The sequence below is a fragment of the Botrytis sinoallii genome (assembly GCF_014898435.1).
Source record: "Botrytis sinoallii strain Bc 23 chromosome Unknown BSIN_017, whole genome shotgun sequence".
NCBI lineage: Eukaryota > Fungi > Ascomycota > Leotiomycetes > Helotiales > Sclerotiniaceae > Botrytis > Botrytis sinoallii.
In genome coordinates this window covers 996,526-1,022,377 of record NW_024066044.1, presented here as the reverse complement: position 1 = coordinate 1,022,377, position 25,852 = coordinate 996,526, and the positions used below count along the sequence as shown (strand labels likewise).

Here is a 25,852-nt window from a genome sequence, read left to right as displayed (position 1 = left end):
CACTTTCCACGGGAACCAACCAAATACCGCGCCCTTCAATTGTCCTGCATTGAATATTATCAATCTTGAGCAGAAAACTTGTCATCGGTACTGTTGAAAAAGTCAATTGTATGGCTGGCTCCAGTAGCCGCAATGCCTCTTCATACGGGGCAGAAGAGGATGAAGATGGAGCTTTGATATCGGTATGTTTATGCTGTAATTTTCTCTTAGCTCGACTCCAGAGGTTCCTTATCTGCATATCCTATTCATTCTTCCATTTTTATTCATGTCCCATTAAATTGTGCTTGCTAATGGGTATCCATCTCGATCAGACCCGAGGGTTAGAAGCTTTTGGTCGAAAGGTTACCACGACCGCTGGGCATCTCATAGGTCCTATCGATCCCACTTCCAGCACCCATTATCAAAATGCCATGAGCGATTTACATAAACAACTTCGCAGACCCAATCTTCAACGCAGCGTCTTCTCCTTTGCGAAAACTACCCCGACCGATTTGGTGCGCTCAAAGTTGTCGACGTCGGAAATTCAATATCGGGCCTTGACTTTCTTGCCAGATGAACTGTTGAGGAATATTCCCGACAATGATAATAGTTATTCCTTATTTCAAGGGTTTCAAGCAACGCTGCCGGAAACGAGTGAGGAGAAGGGAAAAAAGCATAAGAGGCGAATTTCGAGGGGTAGGAAACTTCTTGATAATGCTAGTGAGGGGGGGTCAGAGGGGGACGGTCCACCCAGTCTTGCGAGGTTGAAAAAAGAAAAAGCGGCTCTGAATCATCGATTGGAGATGATGGGTATTCGGAAGAATATGGCGAGTAGTGAGATTCATGGGATTGATAATAAAATTGCAAATCTTAATTCTATGAGGAGAATTGTTTTGGATAGGTTGGCGGGATTGGAACAGGAAGAGTCAATGTTGGAACATGAGAGTGAGTATATTTTTGCGAATATCGAAAGTGCGGGGTATAACTAACTTTGGGGAATAGTTCTAGATGTGGAGAATCGATTGGAGGATGCTCAAGAACAAATTGATGATGCGGAAGCTTTGGGAAAATCTATTACTGGGACCGATGAAGGAGAAGATGCTGAGAATGCAGGAATGGATTCATCATTTATGTCTGAATCGATTTACGAAAAACTTCCCTCGAGGGCGAGTACACCTTCATCGAAGGGATCAAAAAGACACAAGACGATTCGAAGAAAATCCATGCCAATTTTACATGAACATTTCGAACCTGGGTCTTCAATTCGAGAAATTCAAGCTCATGATGATATGATTACTGCTCTCGATTTCGATGTACCATTTGGTACCATGGTTTCTTCGGCTTTGGATGATTCGGTTCGAGTATGGGATATGAATGCTGGTAGATGCATAGGACTTCTCGAAGGACATACTGCATCTGTACGAACTCTTCAAGTAGAGGATAATATCGTTGCGACTGGATCTATGGATGCTACAATTCGATTATGGGATCTAAGTAAAGCTCGTTATGAACTTCAAGATAAAATTAAGGAAGAAGCGGAAGAGGAAGAGGAAGAAGATCATCTTGCATTTGGTGAAGCTTTGGAACAAGAACAACAACCAATTCATATTCCACAAGGAATGATGGTGGATTGTCCATTATTCACATTAGAAGCTCATGTGGATGAAGTTACAGCTCTTCATTTCCGTGGCGATACTCTTATATCTGGTTCGGCTGATAAAACATTAAGACAATGGGATTTAGAAAAAGGAAGATGTGTACAAACATTAGATGTGATGTGGGCAGCAGCACAAGCTTCGGCAACAATGGGTTCTACTGAAGGTACATGGCGACAAACTGGACGTTTACCAGATGCAACAGCGGATTTCGTAGGTGCGGTACAAGTTTTTGATGCGGCACTTGCTTGTGGTACTGCTGATGGAATGGTTCGTTTATGGGATTTGAGAAGTGGTCAGGTGCATCGGAGTTTAGTGGGACATACAGGTCCTGTTACTTGTTTGCAATTTGATGATGTCCATTTGGTTACCGGTAGTTTGGATAGGAGTATTAGGGTATGTTATCTGAGTTTTTTTTTTCTTTCGCTTTTTCATATTTTGGAGAATGTTATGGGTATCATCAACTAACAGTTAAATAGATCTGGGATCTCCGAACAGGAGCAATCTATGATGCATATGCTTATGATTCACCTATTACAAGTATGATGTTTGATACAAGACGTATTGTAGCGGCTGCTGGAGAAGATGTCGTCAAGGTGTATGATAAAACGGATGGTAGACATTGGGATTGTGGTATCGGTGCAGAGAGAGAGGGAGATATGACGGAAGCTGATGAGAAGAATATCGTAGAAAAATGTAGGGTTAAGGATGGGTATATGGTTGAGGGAAGGAGGAGTGGTGTAGTGGGGATTTGGAGTTGTTAAATCTTGGGGGAAGGGGGTTTGATAGATGATATGATGCATGGTTTATTAGAGATTTGGATTCATTCCTTTCCTTGATATTGGCATTAGATTCTGGTAAAGAGGACCGGTGGTTAAAATCGGGGTTGTTTATGTATGCATGATGAATGGATGAATGGATGTATGAATGGATAGGTGTGCATGGTATAGTGGTGTGCATGGTGTGCATGGATTCATAGACCATACACTATATACATACATACATACATACGAATGAATGAACGAATCAATATATTTGGAGTCTTGTTGTGTATCTATATTTATGTTTATATGAGATTTTGGGGGGCATTTTTTGTATATTTGGATTTTGATTCTTGGATCTTGGTTCTTGTTTCGGAGGGTTTATGTAGATTGTTTGTTGATTGTGTGGGTGGATGGGTGATTGAGAATTCATATGATACATAACATATAATTCGGGGAGAATGTGAAAAGGGGAAAGAGGAAGGGGGAGAATGTAAGGGGGAGGGGAAAGTGAATAGGAATAGGAATATGAGCTTGAGAGCTTAAGGGTAGGCGGATATTGAGAGAGAATAAGAAGGAGTAGGGGAAGGGGAGGGATGGGATGAGATAGAATGGGATGAATAAATGGAATAGATTGGATTAGAATAGAATAAGAAGGAAATGGAAATATATAAAGGGTTATAGAGTTGTATATAAAATCTAATATAAAACATAATATATTACCAGAAAGAAAATTCCTGTGAAAATAGATAGGTGTATTATATTCACAACAGCTTGGGAATCTTATTCGGATGCTGAATGCTGGATATTGGATTGGATGCTGGGTTTTATGGGAACGGGAACGGGAAAGGAGAGGAGGGCGTGTGTGTGGATTGTGGATTGGGGATTGGGGATAGAGGAGGTTGTGTTTTTCTTGAAATAATTGTATGGGTCTGGGTATGGATAGGTGTGGTGATGGGGATGGTGGTATGGTAGTATGTATACTAAGTGCAGGAGTGGGAAAACCATGGTATCATAGTCAAGATGCAAGATGTGAGATGCGAGATGCGAGATATAAGTTGTATGGCTGAGGTAGGTTGAGTTGGGATGGGATAGTTAGGCATATAATTAAAAAGTGAGGAATCCATTTAATCGATGCTGATGTTTCGAGGAGTACAGGAATAGAGTGAATGATTGAACGGGAAAGATTTGGGATTTTGCGATGGTTTTTACTTCGTGTGGGATACATGGCTGGTTCTTAGAGACCTAGGATGAGGAGACATGTATGTTTGTATGTTTATGTGTTTACTTTAGCGAATGTGATTACAGGGAGAAAGAATTAGAAGAGAGTACCAGGTCGTTCGAAAAGGATGCACATACATACTTGCGGCTAGGCTCTACAATACAAGTAAGATTCGTATACTTTTGATGTTCCAAGTCAAGATGAAGAAGAGACGCGGATTGTCTGAATGAGGGGCGAGAGTCTATCGGGAGGGCTCGAGTGAATGAGTTTGTGAATTTTGAATTTGGGATCTTAAATTTGGGAACTGGTTTGGTTACTTCAAATTTTATAGATTACTGGGTCGAGGGGATATGTTGGAATGGGTTGAGTGATTGAAATGGTTTGAATGCTTGAGATGAGTTGAATGATTGAAATGAGTTGAGTTGTTGAGATGGGTTGAATGCTTGAAGTTCATTAAGTGACTGAAACAGGTTGACTGATTTTAGTGTATTTAATGATTGAAATGGATTGAGGGATTGAAATTAGTTAAGTGATTGAGATGGGTTGAATGTTCGAAGTAAAATGAATGTTTAAAATGTATTGAATCTCTCAATAACAACTTACCATTAGAAACTGCAACATCAGTTCTCTTAATCTATCTCATGAGGCGCTTCCCACTTTAAGTATGTTTAATGGTAGGAAGCGGTTCACTGTTCATAACTCCGAATACCTAGGTACCTTCAGGTGCTGCGAGAGTGGCACTATTCATACTTCTGGAACAAAGAAGTGAAGCTTAAAAGGTCAAGTTAGGGAGAAGCAGAGGTTTGTGAGATCTTATCATTGACTTTGATACATATTGAGTACAAATTGGTCTAGTACTTATGTTTTTGACATGATCTCAAAACGAGAAAATAAATACATGAAAAATGAAAGGGTCTATAGACCTACCATGATAATGATGATTCTATAGAATCTGTGGATACATTACAGCCTATGGGCATGTATTTGATGAAGGAAACAAAAACAAATGACTCTATGGAATCTGCAAATATACTACAGCCTATGGGCTTATATTTGACAAAAGAAATAACAGGACTCTATAGAGTTGAACCTATACTTATAAGTTAGGTGGTGGCTTATAAGCCTAAAAATAATGGCCTATGGGCCGGAGTAAAATGAACATGGAAAAGAAAAACATATGATGCTCAAACCTATAGGTATCAAATAGAGCGAGCAATGGGTGAGACCCCATCAGACCATCTCATCTCTCCACAAAAATTGTACCCTTGTGGGTAGCTCTATGTGGGAGAGCCTTCATCCTCATCATCCTCTTCTTCTTCGTCTTCTGCGTGCGATGATGAAGAGTCTGAAGCTCGAGATTCGAGAATTGCTGACTTCTTTCTGGACAATATGGAGTCTCTGTCCATTGAAATGATGTCATTTCGGGATTCGAAGGCCTTTCTTCTAACATTGTAGACCTTGCGATATTCTTTGGTCGAAGACAACAAGAGATCGATCTTGATATCATCTTGTTCTTCAACATATTGATTCCATGCATCGGCAATGGCTTCGAGATCCCGGTTGGAAACTCCCAATTGTATTGTTTTTGGCTTGGCAAATCTGCCAACACAATCTTTGATGTTTCCAACAAATGAACAATGGTCTGAAAATCCATCTGGAATTCTTTCATTGATCATTGTCCGAATTTCCGTGAATAATTCAGAGTCCAATGAACCCTCGAGCTCCCCCAAAAGCCTGGATTTGCCCGAATCGCTTGTAAAATATCCCGGGTCTTGGCGATGTTGTTGACCCAATCTGTGCCATGTGGCCAGTCGGATGGCATGGTGAAGAAGTGGAATATTCCCATGAAAGATTGGACATATGACCAAAGAAGTCAACTCGGTGATGAAGGAATCGCTCCAGTTGGTATTTGGAATTTTCGAATCATCACTACCATTTATCTCATGATTGGTCGAGATATCAACGTATTCACCATGTGGTATCAATTCGTATGGTGTAATGCTGTGGATCTCCAAGCATCTTTTCCAAAGAACTTCTTCTGCCTTGCTCGTTCTTTGAAGAAGTACTTCATCATCTGCAGACCATGATGATGATGAACGAATTGATTGAATGGACCCATGGTCATTATCTGAGTCATCCGAATCGAGTTGAGACTGAGAATTTGCTCGTTTTGATGCAGATGCGCCATCGAAAGACGTGCTGGATGCCCTTCGACGTTTTCGATTTGGAGCTGGAGTTGGCGGCATCTTACATCACCAAATTGATGATTTAGACAGAATTGTATGATGGATGGGTGGGAGAGGCGTATGAAATTTCCCGTTTGAGATTTGGGAGAATTGTTGGTGATGTTGGTGGTGATGATGGTGATGGTGATGATTATGATGGGAGAGATATCGAGAACTACGACGATTATCAAATTTCTATATTCAAAATTTGACGAAAGTGCGAGTTTTTTAAGCTAGCCGAATTAAGAATATCTGAGTTTAATCTGCTGATTGGGATATTCTAGGGCTACCTAGGTATCCATATATTATGATTAATGTGAAGAGAAAATGCTCGAAAACGGCAATTGCTATCTCGCTCTTTCCTGTTTGGGCTTTTAACAACCAACTGATGTAGATTTCAAAACTTACTCATCCTTCGATAGAGTATTGTGTTTGAACACACCAATTACAAGGCCATTCTACTGAAGATTATAATATTCAATGACCTCCAGCTCCTCGGATTCTCCAAAACCTTTATGTAGAATGAAATACTCTAAACACTTCATGACGTTACGATGACAGATCACTTGGATAAGGCTCTCAAATGCTTGCGACTATGACACTTAGATACATCATATCTACTCGATATTTAACTGCGCAGCTCGTATCTTGGTCCCTATCGTCATATCAAGATGACACATTATATCATATAATGAAGAGCCCATAAGTAGTACGAGATGTCTGAACACAATATGTTGTTTGATTATCTGAGAGAGACTCAAACAATAGAGGTTATCATAAGTATCCAGGCTTAACTGGCTATTCAATGATCAAGTCTAGATCCAATAATGAAGAGCCTCACAAACACAGCTCTTAAATCTGCTATGATGTTTGATTGCTCAAGTCTAGACTCTAAAGTAGAGACAAACAGTAGGAAGTGATATAATGCTATTGAGCCTAACAATACTTTTCATTGTCGAATTCACATTTAAGCAATCAAAAGTGTCATGAGGCTATGAAGATTGAGAACCTAACTGTCTGTATCTGGAGCCTGATAATGGCGAGTATTGGATTCAATATCTTAGACCATGGCAGTCATTCAATATGCTCTCAATGTACATCGAAGCTTCTCTGTGACTACCCACCTATTATACTTGATAGTCAACAAAGAGACATGGATACTATCCCGGTTAAGAGAAGACACATGCATCGCCGGGTACTAACGGATGCCACAGAGCTACCCGATATATGTATCCGAATAATCACTCGACCAATTCTGATATAGCCGGATGGGTATGCATTTACTAATGTTGTCTGGAAGTGAGATCATAATATAAGTTGCGCAACCACACTTGCATTGCATGACTTCTCCTGGGCCGATACCAACTGCTGTGTCAGTATTTGCAATGAAGCCACATTGTCAGAGCAGCCACCACAAGAAATTCTAGAATGTCATCAGTATAAATATGGTATGACGTCTGCATGAACCAATCGGTGCTGCCGCTGTGCGACGACTTGGAATAGGCTCAGAAGTCTATGCAATGCCCTTGCAAGTGGATATTTCCCGGTCAGCTTGAAAATCATCAGATGGTGAGAAAGGCTTTATTCATGCGAGAATAGTCTATGAGTGATTATGGATGGTAGCCACAATCCTATGGCGTAGTTAAAAATTCGTTTTGCAGTTAGCCAAGGAGAGGCAACCAACTTAGGAGGATCTTTTACCGTTCACCCATGAAACTTGGCTCGTATGCACTTAATGAATGGTGTTGGCCCAAAAAACATCTTGTAAGGGTGCATAGGTTAGTGTTGCATTGGGTTGGTAAATAAATATGTTCTGCCGTGAGCACTTGGCATTTGGCAGATTACAAACAATATATATCCTAGTCATCCGATTGTTCATCAACGAAAAGTCAGCTTACTCATATATAAATCTTCGGGAATCGTGTTACCCAAGTTCTAACGTGGCAAACAGAATGAGACCCTTCCTTTGGAAAAATCCTAGCTACAACGTTGCAACGAATGCCAAGAACTTTTTGTCCTACCCCGCTTTCCCTCGGTACTTGAGAAATCATCCCTTGAATTCGTAAGCGATAAATAAGCTTTTAGATCTATGTAAGATTCCTTCAACGCTAATGCTACTATGTTAAGACATGCATTTACGATGGGGTGTGGGATATATTTATATGTTGGAACTAGCTCTCCTCAGAAATCCTTCAACATCATGATGGAAGCAATGTGAGACAACTAGCTCATCAGGAGAGGCGAGACATACTGATGCTAAGCATTTAAGGCAGCAAAAGGGGGAAGGAGGGTTCTTGTTGTCTTCTTCAGCAGTTTCACATACACAGCCTAATCGATACAGAGAATATACGGGCACTTCCTGGAGGCGAACCGAGTTTGTGTAACACAGGAAACAATCAATGACATACACGTCTAGAAAATTAACAGTCAACCATCAAGATGCTGGTGATACAGACCAAACGTTGTGTAGATTGATGTTGTCAATCTTTTGAGGTATTATAAAGTATCAACCTATGTTCATCTCACGTTAAGTCAATATTGATTTTTTTCTCCTGCCAGACTACAACACAGAAAATGCCTTTTGAACTCAAATGACCAGCTAATCTCCCCAAAACTAAAGTAACTAGAGTATATGTAGCCACTGGAAATTATCAAAATCACAACCTAGATGTCAACCGTTCCAGAAATCACATGTTAGATAGAACAATAATTTTTAAAGTAGATAGGTATGAATTCCAAGCAAGCTAATAATACACACAAACCCCCAAATCTAAAATGAAAATCTCTAAAACCACATCTCTAAACTCCCTAAAACAATCTGCGCGAGCAGTAAGATATAAGCCATCTAGAAAGAAAGCAAAGCAGGAAGGTATAATAAAACAACTGCAAAACCCCCTCTCCCCAACAAAATGAGAATGAAAACAAACAAACACCCCTTAAAGAATCAACGAAAATTCTTCCCCTTAAATATTGCATAACAAGAATACATCCTCCACCATCAGTTAAACCTCATACCATATGCATACTCCCACTTAGTAAGAGAAAGGTCCAACAAGATTCCCATGCGACTTTCCCCGACTCGTCAAAATCGCACTAACATTCTTCATCGCACTCTCATGAAACTCCTGGAAATCAAAATCCACACTGAAACAAGCATAGATATTCCACAACCAACTGCTAGAGCTCGATCCAATAGCATGCACATCCATGATATCCCAAGTTCCTCCAAGAATCCCCGGCGCGCCAGTCGTCAAGTTGAAATAGAAAGGCGCGTCGGCCATTTGGAATTTCTGGAAAAATCCAGCATTGTTAGGATAGGTTTTCCACTGTGTGAGTTCTTCGGTGATGGGATAGACGCCTGCGCCGGGAATACCGCCTAAGAGGTTGCGCTTTGCGCCGGGAGCGAACCCGGTACCGGTGACGGATTCGGGAGCAGTTCCGAACCAAGAGGTCACGAGGAAGTCACCAATGATGGATTTGAGATCGGAAACCGAGGCGGGAATGATGGCAATGGAGGTGGAGACTTGATAGTAGGTGCCTGCTGGGCAGGAGCAGGGTTGAGGAGTTGGTCCGCAAGTGGGAAGCTTGGGTGGGGAAGGGGTGGGTCGAGACTTGGATAAGGAGTCTACGGTGGTTGCAGCTGGTAAAGCTAGAACCGAAGCAATGAGAGGAGCGATTGCGAGGATAGAGAAACGCATTTTGATTGTTTTTTGATTGCTACTTTAGTGAAGATTGGATTGTATGAAAAGGCTTGTAGAAGACTTTTGAAGTGTTGATTGATTGTAGTGAATTCTGTAGGTAATCTGAAGATGGTTCTGGAGAATGATATTGCTAGAATTGCTGTGCTGTTGTGCTGATGATGCTTGAGATAATGATGATGTTGTTGATGATGATGGAAAGGAATTTGACATCTGGAAATGAAGATCTTCTTATACATTTTTGAACACAAAGTTCCATAGCCACAAGCTCTATCAGCCTTCCCAAACCTCACGACTTCACTGTATTCACTGGCGGCTCCGAAAAGTCTTGTCTCAAGCTCAAAGCTCAAACGGCAGAGAATCCTACAATTAGATTTTCGAGAACTGTGCCCCACGTGGATGACAGCGATGTAAGTTGTGGAGTGCATCAAAATAGATCCTACAATTCCAAATCCTTGGTTCAGTATCCCACTTTAGGTTATTGCTGATAGCAAAGCCACTCTGATAGCAGCTTAACAGGGGCTGAGATCTCGGTTCCCACGTGGATGACTGCATTTCTGATCGTACCTTACAGATGTCAACCCTTTCATTCGGTGCTGAATCTGAAATCCAAGAGCCAAGAGCTCAACCACCCTGAAAGCCATGTGCTGGATAGACTTGTACGTCGTATCTTACTCTAGTAGGCATGGTAGCAAGGCTGAAAACGTGGTTGAGATGCATGGTGAGAATGATCGGACGCTGCATGCAGCATGACTCGGAGATCTATCCGAGACGCAGGTGCTTGGGAAATTGAGAGGATTGAGCCTCAAAGCTAATGGATCCAATATTACAAGTGACTTTCGTTTGATTGTGAGTCTTGCCAGGGGCTGACATCGCTAGTGCTTCTTCATCTGACAAGTAAGCGAAGGGGCGACACAATTTTTGTCGGATCCGGTGACCGGATATCTCTCGACCGACCGGATATGTGGATTCTTATCTTACTATGTAGCTTATTATAATCAGATTGACTCCATTTCAAGGTGATAAGCACTGGATTCCGGTCTGCTTGCTCCGGTGTCGTCGGATTAGATATATCCATATTCTCTTGGTACTGAGAATATCATGACAGATGGCATATAAGTTTGGTCCTTCCTGGTATTCTCATCATCACTATCGATCATTCAGCAGATAAAATGTTTCCAAATACTCTTATTGCAGGGCAATTTGTCATCGCGGTTGTCTTATGCGGCTGTTTTATTTTCAGAAAGCCTTTGACGGCGACATGTAATAGTATTCTTTCAAGGGTTCTTAACGTAAGTTACTGCGCCCCCATAACATCAGATGTTCTTTATTTGTCATGGATATGAGACTGATTGAAAAATAGTTATACTTGTCATATCGATATCCTGTCAAGCATGTCGAATTTGGACATAGACTTCCAGGTTGCGATTATGAGTTCCCCAATGGTCAAGGCGACAGTGCAAAATTCCTTTATGGAAAAGAGAACAGCGAATTATGGGGATCAAAATATGGTTCTATCTACCAAATCTGGTCAGGTCATAAACCAGAAATGTGAGTACACCATTTGGATTTTTATCCGGACCCAAAATTAAAAGAGGGCTAAGTTCTAATGTGAATCACAGTGTTCTCACTCAAGCTGCCGATATTCAAGCCGTCTTCAGTGATTCAGATAAACATTTCAAAGCTGTGAACAACAATTCCGGATATTTGTTGGGTCAAATACTTGGTCAATGTGTTGGATTGATCAGTGGCCAGCAATGGAAGCGTGTTCGCTCTATTGTTGAGAAACCATTCCATCGTAGTATCACTCCAAGACATGTTCCAATGATTGAACAACGAACTACTTCATTCTTTCAAGAACTTTGGGACTCTAAAGATTTATCACGTGGACTTATCGACCCAGCAGATGATCTGAAACTTCTCCCATTCTTGATTGTGGCAGAAGTCGTTTACGGGAAGCTAGCTCCAGATGTCGAGTCCGAGCTCCGTGCCCTCGCTCCGATCCGAGAATCCTTCTTCAAGCACGTTATCTCGGGTGGGCTAACTCGTTTTGAATGGTCAGCTTACCTTCCTACGCAAGCAAATAAAGACCTTGCAGCATTTAAAGAACGATGGATTGCATTCAACGAATTTGCTTATCAAAGAGCGAAGGAACAAGGGCTCAATGCCCCCATCGTGGACTTATTCGCCGCAAAAGAAATGGGAGAACTAACCGAGGATGAAATGTTGCATACTCTTGACGAGATGCTATATGCAAACCTTGATGTGACAATTGGCGGTGTAAGCTGGAATCTTGTGTTCCTTGCATCTGACGTATCCGTTCAGGATCAATTACGAGCGGAATATCAAGCTGCCCAAAAAGAAGCCGACGAAAACGGTTTGACGCTAGAGAAGTACCTGTCGAATAGTACAACCTTCCTCGCTGCTTGTGTATCTGAAGCTTCTCGTCTACGCCCTCTCGCCGCATTTTCTGTCCCGCAAAGTATTCCCACACCAAGAGTTGTCGGAGGCTACGAATTTCCGGCTGGAACAAATTTTGTTATTGATTCATATGCTTTAAATATCCGTAACTCATTCTGGGGGGAAGATAAAGCCACATACCGTCCAAGCCGTTTTATGGAAAGAACCGCAACTCAAGCACGATATAACTTTTGGAGATTTGGATTTGGTCCAAGACAATGCATGGGGAAATTTGTGGCAGATACATTGATACGAAATATCTTGGTACATTTGGTAAGAGAGTATGATTTATCATTGTTGAAAACCGAAGAGTGGCAGAGAAATCCTGAGATTTGGATTAATCATCCGGATATGAAGTTGAGGTGTGTGAAAAGAGAAGGATGAGCTTTATGATATCGGCGCTTAGATGATTGGGCAACTAAGCTGCATTTTCTGGTGGCGTATCTTGTGTCCCTGAAAGTCAGTTTGAACGTATAGAGTTCGATATGGCATTGAAAAAGATAGCTTGGCGGGTATCTTTCAAGCCACATTGAATAAAAAAATCATCTTTCAATCAGAATTCCTTTGACCTCGTCGTATTTGATCTGTGCTTGAGATAGTATCTGTACGAAAAATAGAGAATGGTGCATGTATTGAGATCAGTGGTGAAGATGTGCACATGCCCAGAAAGCGAAGTATGGTAAACAAGGAATATCTCCCATCCTATTCTAATATGATTTGAATACTTTTATTGCCAAAACTCGTTGTAACTCCAATCATTGTCCACATTAAATATACCAGCATCTGAAAAATCAAAGATGTCACCCTGAAACTAAATTGAAAACATTTGAATTAGCATTGATGTTATATAGATCACACGAAAATCCATTGAATAAGATAACTAGAAAATATTTACCTGATTCGCGTCAGCCGCAAAAGTGGCTAACTGATCTACATATCCTGGCTGGGAGGTATAAATGGCTTGGTCTACAGTAGACATTGGGATATCCACTGCAGGTGTTGCTCTGATGTTATTCTTACTATCCTGTAAAAGAATTAGTCTGATTTTCCCGCTTGCACAATCAAGCAGAAAATGCCTACCTCTTTCAGTTCTGGATTGTTGGATGGAAGTTTCATTTCTTCATCAGGAAAGGATTGTAGCAGCGTCTGCCTGCATGCTAACAATGCTTTCTTGGAACCTTCGTGCATCAAATTCTCTTTTAGATTTGATGTACCATTCGCTCGTACGGATTGCATCGCCACAGAAAGAATGAGAACATCTTTGAGATCACTACCAAATTCCCCCACTCTCTTAGTGAAGCCTTCTAGTGTACCTTCTACTATCCTAGTAAGCCTGGCTTTTGAAAAATGTGTATTTGTTACTGGAGGGCTAGGTAAGGTCGTTGGGAGTTGATTGGGTGTAAACCCTGGACTGGGCTCATTGCTTTGAGACCCTGATGCAGATGCTTTGATATATTGACAGATGCTCAAGACAGCGGCTAAAACGTCGTTCTTGCAACAAATTTGGAACATCGTCCAATGCAAGTTTGTACTCAACAAATCCAAATCTGCCACTGAGGGATCAAAATAATCTTGATAAGAAACAATGGCAACTGACGATTCCAAACAAATTTGTTGCATCTCTCGGAATAATGGATCATCTTGTCGCTCTTCCCATAAAAGCAACCGGTAAAGATTGAGAAAAGGTCTCCTCAGATATATATCCAATAAAACACAATCTAATAGATGAGAAGGAGAGCGTTGAAGTGTTCCATCTAATTTGAGTGGTACTGGAACACGTCGTAAAAGTTCCTCCAATTTCCTTCCTTCTCGAACAACTTCTGTAAGATCCATATTAGGACTAATATCTCTAATAAGTGAAACAACCTTGAGTTGTTGCGCCAACGACATGGCTAATGTGACCTGGGCGAGAGAGTCGGTCCATTCATATAGAGGCCTTGAAGGAGGAAGTTCAGTTGTAGATTCGTCAAAATCCGCATCATTCAAATTCGCTGGAGCCAATTGAGTAAAGTCTATGTCAGGAACAATACTGGGCATGCTCGCAGCCATGGATGCTTGTAGGTCCATTTGAACAATTGTTGCCCAAAGTCTTCGTCTTAACTCAGCATGAAACGGTGAAATCTTCTTAAAGTCCGCTGGTCTTAAGTGAAGTCCCATCACCATGGCAGAACGAACCAAAGCCCCCGTGGCACACCAGAGCTTATCTGAAGAGATAAGTTGTAGTTGTCGAGCAAGTAAAAGCAGCGTTTCGGTTTGCAAAGTTGATATATCAATTGCCTGCTTTCGACTTAGAGTATCGGTCCAAGCCGCCACAAGCTCGAGTGATGCCATTTCCAAATACGTCTTCTGGTCATCGTCAAATCCTGAATCACTATCGAGGAACTTATAACAGATCGCTAGTATGGCCGTCAATTGAGGTAAAAATGGTGAAGATTGGAATATTTTATCGTCGGGGGAAGTCCAAAAGTGCGAGTAAAGCCGAAGGAAGGAGGGCACATGAAGGATCCTTGAACTCTTTTCGAAATTTTCAGTATAGATCTTCAATAACCTATCACAAACAGGTTTTCCAGGAAGAAATTCTCGAAGTTTTGAAAGGACTGCAGCACTTTCTTGGCTCAATGTCTCTTTTCGCATCCTGAAATGACTTTGAGATTTTTGCTGCAGATATTGAACATCTTTAGCAAGATTGATGATGGAAGTATTACTTGTTGCACTCTTGTTTATGAAGTCTTTTGCCTCGGGAAACTTTGAATGATGTTAGTATAGCAATACATCTGGTAGAACAAGTAGGAATAGATCCAGATGGAATACATGCCTGATTTAACAAGGTGATTCGATCATTTTGACCATGATATCTACTCCTCGATCCTTTCACAATCAAGGTGCAGAGTCCCGGTATTAATCTTGAAGGAGCATTTGTACGTTTCGAAACTTTATGAGTTGGTGATGGCTGTGATGGTAACTTCTGGATATTCGATAACTTTCCCGTAACTTGAAGTAATTCTTCAAGCCTTGCGACACGGGATTGAAGCTCCTCAACAACGCCGACCCCACCATTGCCCTGGGAAGGAATCAGTATTTGCCATTGTTGAAGTTATTTACAGTAATTAAGTTGTTTAAAAAACTTACCTGAATAATGTTCGAATTATTTCCTATGGTTGGTGCGAATCTAAGATCAGGAGTACGATCTCCTGGTGAATGTGTTGAAGGTTTGGATTTTGAAATGGATTTTGTAGGGTCGTGATTGTAAGTACATTCAGCTGGGCCACTAGGTATCTTGGTACAATTTTGACATGGTAAGAGTCGATCGCATTTCAATTTCTTTTCACGACATCGCAAACAAGAAACAACTGGTCGTGGCCGTTTGCGAGAAGAATCAAATCGAGTATCCTCCATTTTGTAAAGCTTTGTGCTCGGTGCTTGCGAATATAAAAAGGCAGATGGAGATACGGAGTACAACACAATGCAATGCTGCCAATCCTCGTGGAAGTCGTGATACCTCAATTTGGAAAGGATCTGACAAAGAGAGGGGAAACCGGAGGATTAAATTGTTTGTATCCACTGCTTTTGGATGGGATGAGATTAGTAGGCACGAACCCTTGAAGCCCAAAAAAAAAACAGTAGTCAGATTCTCGTGACGGCTAAGCAAAAACCCTACGACTGATATTTACAAATGCTGTATGGAATAAAATATAAGATATGTACAGTACAGTAAGCTTTGCGTAATAGCCTGTCGTATGATCGACCGGGGAACTGTGCTCACTCTGGTTTTGGAAGGAGGTGAAAGGTTGTTTGAGTCTAGCACTCTATAGTTGTATAATATATTGCTTACTCGCGACGAGCACAAGAGTGGTGGTTGCAGTGGCTACAAGGCTAGAAACTTTGCAGCAGTCTGGAAAGAGCGGTTTTAACCAGGATGGTGAGCCTACTCACGTAAATGCAGCTTCCTTCGCCTCTTACTACCCGAGATACCCAGTGCCTCTAGCTGACTTTGAACAATGGTGATATTCTGTCTCGGCCTGTGTCGTTGTGTAAAGGCACTAAGCTCGGGTGTGGAGGAAATGAAGGGGCTGAAAAGCGAGACTACCTATTAAATTCTTCGTTATACGGAATAGATTCGCAAACCATGTCAGTATCCATTAAAAAATATACGATCAACCAATAAGCAGAGACATATTTATATACCTCTAACATATTTTGCGGGTAAATATGGGTAAATATCGATGATTAATCCATGTGGGCCTGAACAGAGACATGGAGCTGATATATTTGCATACCCGTATAATCATAAATCAATCCACAAGGTTTGAAGAATGATCACAAATCAAAACGCATGATGAGAGATGAGAGGTACGCGATGAATAATATATTGTACAACGACTCAACAGTCAGAGCTTGGAGTCATCCCATCTGTACTACAGTCAGCCTACTGATTCCACCATTTTTGATCCATAGACCTGAAGAAAAGATAAGCTCGGCATCTGGGAAAAATGCTAATTACGCCGTTCCATCCTTCAAGTAAATAACGCAACCTCCGTCCACTCGATAACTCTAATTCGCCAATACCGGAGTTTGCGAATCCCACGTTTTTTGCTCTGCTGCATTAACAAGCCAGACGGCTACGCTTTCTCGTGTGATACTAGCCATCATGGCGACCCCCATACCTTTATTACCATACACTTTAACGGGCTTTGCTTCACCCTCCTCCAGTCTGGCTGGTCTGGCGAGAACATAGTTGATGTCACTAGCCTTGATCTCTTTATCCACCAAGTTGTGATCATCGTATTGCAGATACATGTTTGACTTCTTCATCAACATTCGAAGTAAGAAGTGCATGTGCGGCCAACTATCCCCCACTCCAAAAGCCTGCATCACAACAATCTTGCGAACATCAAATTCCTTCATAACAGCAATTATATTGGCATTTGAGTCTGCCATAAGCCTTGGTGGAGAAATAGATGCAGCGAAAGGGCTATCGGATGTACGAGGGGCGCTCAAAGTAACAATAACAACGGATGGGATGCCGGTACTTGCTTCGAATGCAGCTTTGATATCAGCCCTATTGAGAGGGGTGCCTGTATTGATGAGAGTTAGTCGAGGTAATTCTTGATATCTAGCTTTGATGCAGTGACTAGTTTCGGCATTTGGGGATAAGATCGTTCTTCTTACCTTTGAAAAGCTTCAAACCATCCTTGGCTTCCATGGAAGAGGGGTCTCGAACTAAGGCTGTCACATCATGACCTGAATATCGTCATGTCAGCTATCGGATGTCGGAAGCATAAGAAATGGCGACATCGCTGATCTCTTGGTATGCTACTGCATTCTTACTATATACGCATATACGCACCTCGAAGTAATGCTTCTTCGATTACCATCTTACCCGTTCTTCCACTGCCGCCAATCACAAAAAGCTGCATGCTTATGGAACGTTAACCTTCAGCTGACTTTTGTCTTCTTGATTCCTTATCAAAAGTTTGATTAAAGATAGAAATATTGTGTAATATGTGGTGGGTGATAATGAGGTGGAGGGGAGAGCTGGCAATGCAATCAACAGACGATATCTCTGTTTCCTTATATGAAATCATGGTTATTCTTGAGCTCCTTCAAGCAATGCTTTCAGCTATATATTTTTCTCTGTTTCTGAAGGTAATGCTTATGAAATCCGGAGCCGGTCGGACCCGGCTCTTTCTCACGAATCATCCAATGAACAGCGCTGTCTTACATTCATATTGGTCTTACATTAATCTCGGTTCGCCTTGAGCTGTTTACTCCAGACAGGAAATTGGCTACAAGATGACTGTGCTACGTGGGTGTTGGACAACAGTAGAATTGTTGACGTCTAAATCACCAAGTGGTCACATTACCGGGGTTTAATAGTCCTTTTTGCTCTCAACATTTGGGAACAACTCAAATTCTGAGACTGACTCTGTTTTCCAATCCGGTTGAATGTTATGATCAGATTCAGAAATTGAAAGCTTCTGAATGTCGGACTGTGGTACGGCCTGTTGGAAATCCTGCAATACTATGAAGTCGTCATAAACACTAATTTCTGAATCAGGGTACAGATGAAGCTAACTCATCTTTCAATTCCTTGCTTGAAGAGTCTTGGAGACTGGCATTCGCCAAGTATTGATATTGATATTGATATTAATCCGGGACAGTCAACATAACGAGACCTAGACTTTTATCTATTCTCATAAACTCCAATCAGAACTCCGAGAAACAAGAAAAACGTTCAAACGCTTACAACCTCAATATTGACAGCCTCCTTTTCCAATACCTTTGACTCAGCTTCCTTTTTCTGTTGCTTCTTTTGCTCCGCGAAACTTTCAACCATTGCATGTCCGCCTCTTTCATTGAAGAAGAGGTTTAGATACATCCAAGTTTCCTTTGCATAACCCTCTGCACGATCAAACATGGCCAACTCATACTTTCTTACAGCTTCGGACAGACCGGCAGCATCCTCGAATCTCTCCTTTCCTCCCCAATTTGGCTTACGAGCAATTACAGCTCTTGCAAGTTCCATTCCATCCTCCATTGCAACATTTACTCCTACGCCTGCAAATGGAGTCATGAGGTGAGCTGCATCACCTAGTAGGGTTGCACTAAATAGATGGTCAGCTAATTGGTTTGGATTTTGGACGCGGGGGAAATGAGGAAGGCCGTCAAAGGCTGAATGAAAGAGATGGATTTTAGAAAGGTATCTTACCCTGCTCTGTGAAGCCATTTATGTCCTATTGGAAGCATATACATTGGTCTTGGAATTGCTTCTTCATCACTCTTGATAATCAAATCTTTCGCGTCTTGGTCCCAATCTTCGTAATATTTATCTACGAATTTCTGTCCCACCCCAGGCGCGGACCAATCAATACCGCATGTTTCTTGCCAATCCTCAGGTCTGCGGAAGAATCCATACGTTTGAACAGATCCATCACCGTTACGCTGTGACAGTACAGTTTGATGGTTGCCGAGGGTGAGGCACATACCCAAGCCAACTCGTTTTGCGAGAGCTGGGTCTTTCTGATCGATGTTCAAAACTTTGGCTTCCACTCCAGTGATTCCAGCAAATTGTGGTCGCGTGTTGGAGATTATATGTCGTACTTTACTCCATGCCCCATCTGCTCCAACAACCAAATCAAAGCCTCTCTCGACAGAATCTTGAAAGTGCAAATCATACGTGAGAGATGTTGCATCAGCAGATGTTTCGACACGTTGTAGCTTATGTCCCCACTTGATGCTCCCAGGCTCAAGAGAATCTAAAAGCATATTGCGAAGCTGGACTCTATCCACTTCAGGACGACCTTTGAAAGAATCTGGTCTGCTTTCACCGACATCTTTGCTCTCATCAAGGATGAGATTTCCAGAGGGGTCGTAAATTTTGAGAACTTCCCCCTCGGGTCGTGCAACGGCCAAGAATTTTTCATATAATCCAGCTTCCCGGAGCGCAACTTGTGCTGATCCTTCGTGAATATCGAGTGAGCCTCCTCGGCTTCGTGCATTTCTATCACTATCCAATTCAAATATGGTACATGGAATGCCATTATATTGAATGAGACGAGCAAAGGTCAACCCAGCAGGGCCAGCTATGATTTATTAGTCGAGAACTTCTTTTGAAAACAATAGTTCATAATAGTGACTTACCACCTATGACAGCAATTTTTGGAAAAGACATATCGATCAACAAATGACAATTTTAGCTCCAAAAAATCTGTGTATCGACAGAGAATGGTGTCAGAAGTTTAAATCTCAACAAAATGATGATTTGAAATGCTTCAATTGACGGTACATGAGCTGGATTAATACATAATCCAGCGCGCAATATGAAGCCACTTCAAACTGTGAAAACGTGCTCATAACGTGCTGACAGGATTTTTTCGGATCCGGTACTACTGTAATGTTGAGATGGCGGACCCGTGAAACCCACATGCATATTTGCCGAGAATACAACTTTTCTTATTTCTCACCATATACGAAAGCGAGGAAAGGATTGATGCACAGACTAAATCCTACACACTCTAGAAGGTCACTGGAAGCTGAAAAATAAACATGACTAAGTCTCAAACAAAATTATCATATCAGCCTGCGAGCAAGAATGTGGAGACATAATAACTAAACCGTTTAGGTTACTCTCGGATATCCGTATATCCATCGGAGATGCTCGGGATCAAGCGAATTTATCCCCTTTCACTAGATTTATATTGCTTGGCATTACCTTAATCAGACCTAAACTTGCAAATAGAGCAGAGAATGGATCTTCGAATACAAGCTAAAGTATCATACGAGTCCAATATCTAATGTTTACTAGCTTCATGGCCCTAGGAGGCTGATATTGACGTCCGAAACTTTTCCTTTGACCCATAGTTATTCATGAATAGTAAACGTGCCTGATTGTGAATCCAAAGATTAGATGCAAACATGGAAGTGCACCACCATGCGTCTTACAAAGTAAGAGTGTATGTGGGTGCATATCACGCAATTTCATGTATCCAAGTGCTCACAATTGCCATGGGTTGCAACTGAAAGCTCAGTTCTAGCTGGTGTGTAGGATGTGAACTAAAAAGCTCTTGACAAGCTACCATTCGGACTTCGCTGGCCGTGAAATGTAAGATTGGTGCTTATAGTATGTGTTGATGAGAATAGCGGAGGAGAAATCTTAGTCGAGATATCGTCAACTTCTCGGAGCCGGATGAGGAACTTTATGTTTCATCTAGATATTTTCTTTAGATAATCTATCGACATGATTTCTTTATGTATGACCAGTTTCTCCTCCTTCATCTGTACTTTCACTTCACAGATCAGCATCGACAGCATAGATCAATATCTACAATGTCTCCATTCATTGATATCATTGGTAACAATGCTTACACGAAACGAAACATGGTCGAAAGGACTTCCAGTATGACACCGTCAAAGAAAGAAGCCCTTATTCTCAGTCATCTATGTTCAATACTTGAGCTTCCCTCATCAAAAGTTGATCTGAAATCCAATTTTGTTGGTCTCGGTGGTCATTCATTAATGGCTATCAAGTTCTCCAAAGCTTGCAAGAGAGATGGTCTCGTCTTATCAATACCTTCCATTCTTTTAAGTACAACTCTTACACAACTCATCGATTCGGCTACTGAAGCAAGATCTACTCCTTCAACAAACATCCTGAAGAATACTCGTGATCTGAACACACTGGTCAGCCCTACACGATTGAGTCATGAACGCCGCATGTCACTCTCTAAGCCAGTTCAATCCAATGGATATACAACATCCGCTTCCAATCTTTCATTAACAGAGATGCAACACTCATTTATGCACAGCTACCAAAGACAACCTGGTAGCAACATCATCAGTTTCTATGAAACTTACAGTTCTGCCAATATTCCAACAATGAAACTGGCTTGGAAGACAGTTATAGATTCGGAACCAGTATTCCGGACGATTTTCGATCATGATAGAGTCACAGCGACTTATTCGAAACAACCATTACCATTCGTTTGGGATGAAATTTTTGTTGAAGATACAGATACCTATATATCAGAATTGGAAAAGGAGATTATACCAGAGAAGATGGAGGTCACTTTTACAGTTCTTACGCCAAGGACTCAAAGATCCGGAAATGTTGGCGTTAGCACAATAATATGGAGAGTTCATCATGCGTTTATCGATGGATACTCTGCAAATCTATTGTACGAGAAGGTTCGAAAGATTGTGATGGGTCAGAATATTGTTCCAGGCACACCATTCTCGAATGTTATTCACGAAGTACAAAAACATCAACAGATGAACCGAGATGTAAGCCGAGCTTTTTGGAGAAAACAAATGGAGTTGCATTCATCACCAGTTGGTGATTTGGCTCTTCCGGTGCCATCGTCGCCCTCCAAATTATCTCGAAATGCCGATGTTTCATTTACGATACCCTCTGAAGAAATTGCCGAAGCTGCCAGATCGGCTGGTATTTCATTGGCATCGTGGTTTCAAGCAGCTTGGGGTCTGGTACTATCCATGTATGCTGATTCTGATACCGTAGTCTTTGGTACTGTTCTTTCCGGTCGCAATTTGTCGATAGCTGGGATGGATGACACAATTGGACCTTTGATAAACACATTACCATTTCATGTCTCGCTGGACCGCGAGCAAACGACTTTGGAATATGTTCAATCTGTCTTCAGACACTCGGTTGACTTAAGCTCATTTCAACATTCTCTTCCAGAAGATGGATACAGTAGACAATTTGCATCAGCATTGGCTATGGAGTTTGATATGCAACCTACCGATGATCATAAGATTCGTCCTATTGGTCAATCATGGTTCAAAGTCGTGCCCGACATTCCACTTAGTATCTTCATGTCCACAACTGGAACCATCCGAATGTCATACCAAACACAGAAATACACTGAGTCTGATATCGAACTATTATCCGAGAACTTTCAAACTGCTATCTTGTCTCTTCTATCACCAACAAAGTCCATCGGCGAATGCTTATCCAATTTACTCTCTTCTAAATCTCATGAATCTTTGATGAAGATGGGAAATTGCTTGACAGATGAAACATCACCGGCATCAATTAAAGATGACCTGGTCACTTTATTCGAGCGCGCCGCCGCAGAGAATCCATCCATCTTAGCTGTCGAAAAAGCCGGAGACAGTCTGACCTATCAAGAATTTGATGAAATGGCCACCAAATTATCAGCTCAACTCTCTAGATATGTTCAACCAGGTGATATTGTCTGCGTCCATGCAGATCGGAGTATCAACTGGCTCGTTGCCATTTACGGTATCCTCAAAACCGGCGCGGTATATTCTGCACAAGATGCTGCCTTACCAGGTCATATTCGAGAAGCCAATTTCCAAACTGCTGGTGGAAAGCTATTCTTAACACCGGCATCGTCTCAACGAACGATTGCGCCGGAATCATGCAAATTGTGTCTTTCGGTTGAAGATTTGATCCAATTACCTTTGCCAAGCTCGGTAGCGGTAGCTCCGAGACAAACACCCAGACCTGCAGATAATGCATATCTTTGCTTTACATCTGGGTCTACTGGTAAACCCAAGGGTGTGATGTGTAGCCATGAAGGCCTGGTAGCATTTCAAAAGGATCTTGCTGTTCGACTTTTCGCACTTCCAGGTCAGAGAATCTCTCAATTGATGTCTCCAGCATTTGATGGAAGTATCCACGAGATATTTTCTGCTCTAAGCTACGGTGCTACTATTGTTCTAGCTGATGGCATACATCCATTTTCTCACCTGGAGAAATCCACCGCTGCCATCTTAACACCATCTATTGCCAATATTTTGGACCCGGAAGATTTCCCCCTGCTGCGAAATGTATATCTTGTCGGCGAGCCAGTTCCACAGCATGTCAATGATGTATGGTCTAGTGTTAAGAATCTGTACAACATGTATGGTCCTACTGAAGCCACGTGTGGAGCTACCATCAAGCGTTTACTTCCTGGAAAGCCAGTTAACATTGGAGCACCAAACCCCACTACTCGTGTCTACATCCTCGACCGAAACCAACAACTTCTCCCGCCGGGTGTGATCGGAGAAATCTATCTTGCCGGTGTACAAGTTGCACGAGGATATATCGGTATGCCACAAATGTCTGCCGAACGATTTCTTCCCGATACCATCTGCAACCGTCAAGGTGAAATGATGTACCGAACTGGTGATCGAGGATATTTTAATCGAGCTGGTGAAGTCGAATGCTTGGGTCGCAATGATCGACAGATCAAATTACGCGGCTTCCGTCTTGATCTCAATGATTTGGAAATTCGTGTAGCGGAAGCTATCCCAGAATGTTCTGGTATCGCTATTTGTCAAAAGGGCGATTACCTCGTTGCTATGGTTCAACCCGAGACACTCGATATTTCAAAAGTTAGAGCAAAGGTTACTCAAGTACTACCTGTCCATGCTGTTCCTAGAGTATTCCTGGCCGTGGAGAAATTCCCAATGACACCTGCTGGAAAGTTGGACTATAAGGCTATCACCAATATGACTTTGGCAGAAAAGGAGTCCACCCCGAAGAAGATCGAAAGCTCTACCGAAGCCAGGATTGCTGAAGCATGGAAGGAATTGTTAGGACTGGAATCCAATGTGGAGATAACTAGAGATTCTGAGTTTGTTTCACTTGGGGGTCATTCAGTTATGCAACTTCGTCTTGCGAGCAAACTTTCTGAAATCTTCCATGTGAGGATGACGGTTTCTCACATTATGCAATCGGCTAATTTACTCGAAATGGCAAAGATCATTGAAAATCTTCGTGCTCAATCTCAACCTACTGACGTCGATGATGCATTGATTCCACTAGGAAAGTACAGAATATCACCTATTGAGCGTGAATGGTGGGAAAAGTATAGACTGAATGTCGGAACATCTTCATTCAATGTTACCTACGCTTGCGCAATCGACACCAATATTGTTGACACCGATAAGTTAATCTCAGCATGGAATACAGTACTATCACGACATCGTATTCTTCGCTGCAGATATATAAGAAGCGGGCCAAAGGGTGTTGTACAAAGAGGTTACGACCGATTCCCACCTCAGATCAAGACAGTCAACAAACTTGGTCTTTGGAGAGAATGCAATCGACCTTTTGATTTGGAACGTCAGCATCCCATCCGAGTGTTCCTCTCAAGAAACACAATGCTTGCATCTATGAGCCACATTATCGCAGACTTGACTTCCCTTGAAGTTCTTCTCAAGGAGGTTACCACGCTTTACAGCGGTAACTCACTACCACCTCTCGAGCATACATATATGGACACCACACAATGGAGCACCACAGCTACACCAGCTGAGCAAAAATGGTGGAAAGAATATCTTCACGGTACATCGCGAGCTTATACCCTCCCCAATATCGTAGAACGTACCACATACACCGGACATACTCGCCTTACCAAGCTTCCCCAAGATCTCACCCGCCAAATTCTCAGATTTACGGATGAGCAAAAAGTTACACTTCACCAAATGGCACTGGGTGCTGTAGCTCTTTCCCTTCAACACGATCAAAACGACGTCGACATCGTATTGGGAGGTCCTTACTTCAACCGCGGAGCCAAAGATCTCGAAACCGTTGGATTATTCCTCGAGCCTCTTCCCATTCGTATCCGCCAATCTTCAGCCTCCCAAATAACATCCACATCCTTCCTCCGCGCCGTGCAAACCTCCAGCCAAGAAGCAATTGCACATGCTATGCCTTGGGATCAGATTCTCAGCGCCACTTCCACAAAAGCGCGCTTTCCAAATCATCCACTGCTCGATGTTATGGTAACTTTCCACGACAATCGTACTCCCAAGACTATGATCGAAGGTGTGGATCCTCTGATTACCTATACCGAAGGAAGTAAATTTGCACTCTTGGTGGAATTCTCAGTGCTTTCTGATGATGCGATTGCGTTGAGGTTAGAGTATGATACGAATTGTGTGTCGAAAACAGAGATTGTGGCATTTGAGGCGGTGGTCTTTGAGGCCGTAAGAGGATTGATTGGAGGAATGAGCTTGGGAGAAGTGAAGAAGAGTTTGGGGAACAAGAAGAGGGAGGTAGAAAGGGAGAATGATGGAATGGTAGTAGCACCTACCAATTATTTTGGAAAGAGGGTTGATAGTCTCAGTGGCTTTTAGAGATTCAGAAGCTTACAAACATTGTACGGCGAAAATTAGTTGGATAGATTTTCAGATTTTCAGATATTCTTGAAAAGTTTGGGGGGTCTTGGGAGTTTAGGTGCATATGGTTCATGAATTTAAATATTTCATACTTTACCGGAGTACTCTTGTCATTATTGTGAAGTGAACTGGCAGAAGCACCCTATTGGCTATTCTAAGAAGAATTCACTTTGTTCCCAATTAAGCCGTCAAACATGAT

The 25,852-nt window shown here is 42.0% G+C and overlaps 8 protein-coding genes across 8 annotated transcripts; 3 read left to right on the top strand and 5 right to left on the bottom strand.

Annotated features, from left to right (window-relative positions):
- Positions 1-110: 110 nt before the first annotated feature.
- On the top strand, positions 111-2,398 carry EAF02_008958 (uncharacterized protein; the record flags this gene model as incomplete). The annotated part of the gene is made up of 4 exons (XM_038905006.1): positions 111-182; positions 312-924; positions 982-2,030; positions 2,114-2,398. The coding sequence occupies 4 exons, from the start codon at positions 111-113 to the stop codon at positions 2,396-2,398; spliced, it is 2,019 nt and encodes a 672-aa protein (XP_038755416.1).
- Positions 2,399-4,894: 2,496 nt separating this feature from the next.
- EAF02_008957 (uncharacterized protein) lies at positions 4,895-5,863 on the bottom strand (the record flags this gene model as incomplete). The annotated part of the gene is made up of 1 exon (XM_038905005.1): positions 4,895-5,863. The coding sequence occupies one exon, from the start codon at positions 5,861-5,863 to the stop codon at positions 4,895-4,897; it is 969 nt and encodes a 322-aa protein (XP_038755415.1).
- A 3,011-nt stretch (positions 5,864-8,874) lies between these two features.
- Positions 8,875-9,540, bottom strand: EAF02_008956 (uncharacterized protein; the record flags this gene model as incomplete). The annotated part of the gene is made up of 1 exon (XM_038905004.1): positions 8,875-9,540. One exon carries the CDS (start codon positions 9,538-9,540, stop codon positions 8,875-8,877), a length of 666 nt encoding a protein of 221 aa, XP_038755414.1.
- A 1,172-nt stretch (positions 9,541-10,712) lies between these two features.
- On the top strand, positions 10,713-12,384 carry EAF02_008955 (uncharacterized protein; the record flags this gene model as incomplete). The annotated part of the gene is made up of 3 exons (XM_038905003.1): positions 10,713-10,832; positions 10,904-11,091; positions 11,163-12,384. The coding sequence occupies 3 exons, from the start codon at positions 10,713-10,715 to the stop codon at positions 12,382-12,384; spliced, it is 1,530 nt and encodes a 509-aa protein (XP_038755413.1).
- Positions 12,385-12,727: 343 nt separating this feature from the next.
- On the bottom strand, positions 12,728-15,396 carry EAF02_008954 (uncharacterized protein; the record flags this gene model as incomplete). The annotated part of the gene is made up of 5 exons (XM_038905002.1): positions 12,728-12,811; positions 12,896-13,024; positions 13,081-14,745; positions 14,816-15,061; positions 15,130-15,396. The coding sequence occupies 5 exons, from the start codon at positions 15,394-15,396 to the stop codon at positions 12,728-12,730; spliced, it is 2,391 nt and encodes a 796-aa protein (XP_038755412.1).
- Positions 15,397-16,551: 1,155 nt separating this feature from the next.
- Positions 16,552-17,417, bottom strand: EAF02_008953 (uncharacterized protein; the record flags this gene model as incomplete). Its single annotated transcript, XM_038905001.1, has 3 exons — positions 16,552-17,075; positions 17,170-17,241; positions 17,348-17,417. 3 exons carry the CDS (start codon positions 17,415-17,417, stop codon positions 16,552-16,554), a joined length of 666 nt encoding a protein of 221 aa, XP_038755411.1.
- A 759-nt stretch (positions 17,418-18,176) lies between these two features.
- Positions 18,177-19,672, bottom strand: EAF02_008952 (uncharacterized protein; the record flags this gene model as incomplete). Its single annotated transcript, XM_038905000.1, has 4 exons — positions 18,177-18,188; positions 18,248-18,605; positions 18,710-19,583; positions 19,642-19,672. The coding sequence occupies 4 exons, from the start codon at positions 19,670-19,672 to the stop codon at positions 18,177-18,179; spliced, it is 1,275 nt and encodes a 424-aa protein (XP_038755410.1).
- A 1,154-nt stretch (positions 19,673-20,826) lies between these two features.
- Positions 20,827-25,611, top strand: EAF02_008951 (uncharacterized protein; the record flags this gene model as incomplete). The annotated part of the gene is made up of 1 exon (XM_038904999.1): positions 20,827-25,611. The coding sequence occupies one exon, from the start codon at positions 20,827-20,829 to the stop codon at positions 25,609-25,611; it is 4,785 nt and encodes a 1,594-aa protein (XP_038755409.1).
- Positions 25,612-25,852: the final 241 nt, after the last annotated feature.